This window comes from Rutidosis leptorrhynchoides, chromosome 10 (assembly GCF_046630445.1).
Source record: "Rutidosis leptorrhynchoides isolate AG116_Rl617_1_P2 chromosome 10, CSIRO_AGI_Rlap_v1, whole genome shotgun sequence".
Classification (NCBI taxonomy): domain Eukaryota; kingdom Viridiplantae; phylum Streptophyta; class Magnoliopsida; order Asterales; family Asteraceae; genus Rutidosis; species Rutidosis leptorrhynchoides.
The window spans coordinates 39,216,117-39,222,163 of NC_092342.1; the positions used below are offsets into that span (position 1 = coordinate 39,216,117).

At 33.2% G+C, this 6,047-nt stretch overlaps 1 protein-coding gene across 1 annotated transcript; it reads right to left on the reverse strand.

Annotated features, from left to right (window-relative positions):
- Window positions 1-1,335: 1,335 nt before the first annotated feature.
- LOC139872910 (NADH dehydrogenase [ubiquinone] 1 alpha subcomplex subunit 2-like) lies at window positions 1,336-4,298 on the reverse strand. The gene is made up of 3 exons (XM_071860847.1): window positions 4,133-4,298; window positions 3,891-3,997; window positions 1,336-1,611 (listed from the first exon to the last, which is right to left on the reverse strand). Exons 1-3 carry the CDS (start codon window positions 4,216-4,218, stop codon window positions 1,514-1,516), a joined length of 291 nt encoding a protein of 96 aa, XP_071716948.1. The 5' UTR covers window positions 4,219-4,298; the 3' UTR covers window positions 1,336-1,513.
- Between the last annotated feature and the right edge of the window lie 1,749 nt (window positions 4,299-6,047).

The following is a 6,047-nucleotide window of genomic DNA, read 5'->3' on the forward strand; positions in this document are numbered from 1 at the left end:
TGCTAAAAAAAATAATAATATATAAATAAAAGTAAACGGGTACCCGTTTACCCGCGGGTAAACCCGTTTACCCGCTAGTTAGTAAACCCGTTTACCCGTCGGGTATTTGATCCGGGTTTGGGACTAGTTTTCCTTATCGGGTCTGGGTCCGGGATTACTCAAACCCGGCCCAAACCCAGCCCGATGCCATCCCTACGCACCATAGTGGTCCAGTGCTTTAGCTCTTTACACTTGTGTATTGAGATGTGGGTGGGGAGGCCTGAAATTCGAGTCCTTCCCCATAAAAATATGCGTGAGGTTTATTTCCTGAAAGCCGGATTGCCCCGGGTAGGTTTTGCCGACCCGAATTCAGGACCAGGTCCGACCCGCCTCCCTGGTTTATGGTTCGGATTCTTGTAATGCGGTTCGGGTTTCCGTCCGAAAGCGCGCACATGCTTGGCAGATGAAAGTATTCGATATCAACAACTTGTCTTTCAAAAAAAATATAATACAATTCATATATTCTTTGATGTATTCTCGAGTTCCTTTTACCTTAAATAATAATTATACTTGTGATTGTTGCTTCATTATTATTTCATTTAATCAATGCTACAAATACAAACGACCATACTTAAGCTACTTATCATATCATAGTATTAATAAAGCGTAGACTTTTTTTTTTACGGAAAGCTGCGTTTGGAATCACTGACGGGAATCGAAACCACACACCCAATCATTCACCTTCACTGTAAGGTTAGTACTAAATTTTTATGTATTGCTATTTGAGTTGCTTAGAGATTAGAACAGAAACATGATTCGAGTTATGTTATATTCTTATTTTATGATGATATCAACAAAGGCAGCCAGTTTCTAAGCTCAAATCAATAGATTTGAGTCAAGGATTCTATTATGAAAATAGATTTTATACTCTATTCCGTGTTTGCATTGCTGTGATATCTTGTTGGTAAAATTTGCATTTGGTATAGATTATATAGGATCCAAAGATGTAGCCAAAGTCCCAGAATAAAGTTACTTAATTTTACAGAAAACGGCAAAGGCACATTTGTTGACTTTGAAAATCCTCCCATTGTAAACCAAATGCATCAAACTAGTAGCACTTCTCTTATCAACAAAGATGCTCAAAAGGAGTTACCTGAATGTAAATCGAGTACCTAGAAAGGTCACAAAGCGATTATCTTAAACATGAAACACTTACTTTTCAAATACTCGGTTAACCATAAAACAGGTATATGCACTCTTGAATCTGTGTTCAACAATTACAAATAAACTTATACTTATAATTGAAGCGCGAATAGCCTAATTTACCAATACAGTGCCCACACTGGTAATGCAGAGTTCCGGAAACAACCAGAGAGACATGGATCATTAGACCATTCATTAAAACTGAAAGGTGATGATGTATATTTCATGTTGTTCAATTTCATACATTCAAAGAAATACCAAGTCACCCATTGACATTGGGATTATTCATTTTGAAAGAAAGCAAAAGAAACTGTGACAGATTGTTTAAGATTTAAAGGGATGACCCAGCCTTCGCAAGGTCCTCGAGCGCCTTAGATATCTGGGTTTCAGACATCCCTTCCAAACGAATGCCTCTTTCAACGCCCATGTCTGTACACACACCAAAAGTTTAGTAAAACACATAATTAAACATATATAAACCATAAACATCCAAAGATGAGTTAAACATGTTAATAACAAATCAGGACCGGGGTTGTAAAATAAGTGGTGTCGCATAACAACCGTTTGTTAAACAACGTTACCGGTGTAGATTCAATCCTCGAAAAGGGAAATGTTGCAAATTTCATAAGAATGGTTAGACATATATAGTATATTAACAAGCGAATTACTTGCGTAACTATTATACTTTGACAGTTTGTATTCAAGACATTGATTCTAATTTGAGTAATGATTCCTATAAAACTATGTACTTAAACATAACTATTTCATAACTGTTCTAGTTGATTTTAACTTCGTATAAGAACTGATTGTACTTGCATAATTCACGTTTTTCAAGTACAGGGATATGGGACTTTTCCAGCTATAATGGACGTTTTTAAAATATATATGTCAAGTACAATACTCAAATATGTAATCACTCTAGTACATTAGACAGCCCTATCATAAAACATTCATTTTGATCTCAACAGCTTTAACTTTGTTCTACTTCAAAATTCAATTGTTAGCCAATAATCGGAATGCAATAAAGTACCAAATTTCATTGAACAATGCAAATGGGCAACAATGTAGTTTGATAGTTTATGTGGTTGCGGAAGTTAACAAGTTATCCCTTCCCTCTGCTTTTTTCAATGGAATTAAATATTTTATTTGCAATTTCCAGTTCTGCTAATCTGATGGCCAGATACTCTTGAAGGCAAGCCAGAAGGCATTGTTTGATTGTAGATATTCATGTGTGGGAAAATTCATTAACTGCAGGGATATAAAAATTGATAATCATGGCTTCCTGGATAATAACTCAACCGTTGACTAAAACTTACACTGACAATGACCAGAACAAGGGTACAATAAGAGACCATCAATTTTAAAAGTGCAAGTACGATGAATAATTAGTAACTTAAGATAAGTGCAATCCACTCAGATATAGCACCTTTACCTTTCTTGACGCAAAATTTGACAGAGATGTTGGCTCTATCAAATTTCTTGAAATAAAAAGGATGCTAAGCTAAAAATGAGAAAGGACAGCAAGACTGCAACAGGGAATGATGCAAAAGACAGCACAAATTACTTAAGGGTAGTGGGCAACTTTTGAAAGCGCTTGTTATATAAAAGTGTTACTGTATCCTACCAATTACAATACTTATAATTAAAGGAGGTGAACATTTCCTCTTTGTTTATATTTATATAAGATTTCCATGTTTTCATATTGTATAAAAGCCGAGTACATGTGATTGTCACTATCCTTTTTCCTCATTTTTTCCGATTAAAGACATTTTTACAATTATTATCTCATAAGAACTAGCCGCCTATTTCCATCACAAACTCTGTGAAACCGAGGGTTCCTCACAGGTGTTACAAAACCATCTAAAGTCTTCTGCAACATAACGATATCAAGTATAAAAGTATTAAAATGTAATTCTTGTTGACAGGCAGTTCGATTTAAATGCTACGGAGTAGTCAACTAAAACTCCTGAAAGACCTAAAAACAGTGTTTAAGGGCCGAGAAGTATAAACTTTCATCAGTTCTATTTCCGGAACCAGCAACCATTCCCTAACTTCTTAAACAGTAGTGCCAAAAAAAGTCAAACAACGTGATCATCATTTCAACTTTTCTCCAATTATTATTTGTTGATCGTCTTCTATTTCTCGTGACCTTCCTCTTATCATCTATAGCTAGTGGATTAATTTTTACTATCAAGCAATAATAAAATAATAAATAACCTAAGCGAACCTAGACAAGACAAACTTCACCATTTTTCTTAGTGCTTCATGTAAAAGGGGTGGCATAATCACTCACCAATTCCAGATCATAACTAATTAATAAGAGTGTAAATAATAGAGAAACAATTTGATTGTTTTCACGCCTATAACTAGTAAAAAAGCTTCATTTCTAATTTTAGATTAGCAAAAGAATAATGAAATACAAGAGTGCAGAACATATTTAGTAGCACATATTCACAATTGCAATCAAACTAACAATTACAATAGCTCAACCCTCAATTGTACAAATTAGCTCCCTGCATATCAAGTGTTCATTCAAAAATCATACGGAGTATTAAACATCAGTTCATTGCAACACCTACTAAATACTAATAATCCATACACACACATATACATACAGATCCATAAATTGACAATTCAAGCAGATATACTACAACATCGACAAATAATCTCAATTAAATAAACAACATTCAATTAAATCAACATCGTACCATATCTCGCCCATAGCTGAGGTTCGGTACCACTGCACTCGCGGATCAGAATTGGCAACTTAGGGTTTGCTTTTTTCAGGTCCTTGTAATTTTTCTCAATAAACGCCCTGCAATTGATTAAAGATAATAGAAATTAACTAGGGAGAAACAGATGAGATTAGGGCAAAAAGTGGAAACCCTAAAAAACAAAGAAATTAAAAAAAAAAAAAAAAAAAAAAAAATGAAATGGAGAATATACCTACCTAGTGGAAGAACTGGCAGGTGAAGTTTGACAAAAGAGAAGACGAACTTCTTTAATAGTTTTGGATAATTGTCCCATCCATGCCATTTTCAGATCTCCGATGTGCAATGAATTGTTAAATGGTGATAGTCGTTACCTTGGAAAAATTATATGCTACTGGAGTTAATAGTTCTGCTCAAACAGACGATGTTGATACTTATTTTACTGGAGTTAACTCCAATGACGCTCCTGTTTACAATGCCGTTAAAAAATTTCTAAAATACATGTTTAGTTACATAAAAGAGAAAATTGCGCGGATAGTCTATGTGGTTTGTACCAGCCAGCATAGATAGACAAAGTTGCTGTTTTGAGTGTGGATAGTCCTTGTGACTTAAAAGTGAAGCAAGGATAGCCCAGTTCACTAACACTGTTAACTTTTTCCGTTAAAGTTAGTCATATGACAAGCATGTGAGAGCATTTTTGTCATTTGACCTAATATTATATTCTATATCATAAGATTATCTACCTCAATCTATCATATCATATATCATATTCTATCCTTTTTCATAAAACAAAACAAAAATAAAATTAAGAAATAAAAATATCAAAATCCAAATCTGAAATCATCACCATATTATCGTTCATCTTCATTACTTCTTCACCAAAAATCATTTCTCTAATTTCTAGTTCTCAAAAACAAGATTTTAGATTTAAAAGTTACAATTCGTTTTCATCATCTCAGATCTGGAGTTCAAGCTAGAGTACCAAAATATCAATTGGTTTTGGTCTCTGGATTAGTTCGGTTGCTCAAAACTCTAATCGATGTCAATTCTGATTTCCAATCACCTATTTGAACTACCTGAAGCCTCAAATCGAATAGAGAATCACTTCAAAATTCTCAGATCTGAAGTCAAACCTCAAGTTCATTCGGTCAAATTCTCACATCTGAAATCGTTTTTGGATTGTCAATTCATATGAAAATCACGCCACTTTCTGTAGTGACCCGAACTTTTTCATGTTTATATATATATTAAATGAAATTGTTATTTACATGATTAAGTGTTTCCAACATGTTAAGCAATCAAACTTGTTAAGACTTGATTAATTGAAATAGGTTTCATATAGACAATTGACCACCCAAGTTGACCGGTGATTCACGAACGTTAAAACTTGTAAAAACTATACGATGACATATATATGGTTATACATATAGTTAACATGATTTTATTATAAGTATGTATCTCATTAGGTATTTTAACAATGAGTTATATACATAAAAATGAGACTATTAATTTAAGAAACTCGAAAACGATATATATAACGATTATCGTTATAACAACGTCTTACTAGGTACATATGAATCATATTAAGATATTGATACACTTGGTTAATTATGTTAAATGATAAGTAAATATATTATTAAGTGTATTAACAATGAAATACATATGTAAAAATAAGACTACTAACTTAATGATTTCGAAACGAGACATATATGTAACGATTATCGTTGTAACGACATTTAACTGTATATATATCATACTAAGATATATTATATATCATAATATCATGATAATATAACAATTTAACATCTCATTTGTTATAATAAACAATGGGTTAACAACATTCAACAAGATCGTTAACCTAAAGGTTTCAAAACAACATTTACATGTAACGACTAACGATGACTTAACAACTCAGTTAAAATGTATATACATGTAGTGTTTTAATATGTATTCATACACTTTTGAAAGACTTCAAGACACTTATCAAAATACTTCTACTTAACAAAAATGCTTACAATTACATCCTCGTTCAGTTTCATCAACAATTCTACTCGTATGCACCCGTATTCGTACTCGTACAATACACAGCTTTTAGATGTATGTACTATTGGTATATACACTCCAATGATCAGCTCTTAGCAGCCCATGTGAGTC

Excerpts from the sequence above, each read along its gene's own strand:
- LOC139872910 (XM_071860847.1), bottom strand. The coding sequence starts at position 4,218 with ATGGCATGGATGGGACAATTATCCAAAACTATTAAAGAAGTTCGTCTT. Across the intron at positions 3,998-4,132 it reads CCTGCCAGTTCTTCCACTAG|GGCGTTTATTGAGAAAAATT; the intron begins GTAGGTATATTC and ends AATCAATTGCAG. Across the intron at positions 1,612-3,890 it reads TCAGCTATGGGCGAGATATG|ACATGGGCGTTGAAAGAGGC; the intron begins GTACGATGTTGA and ends GTGTGTGTACAG.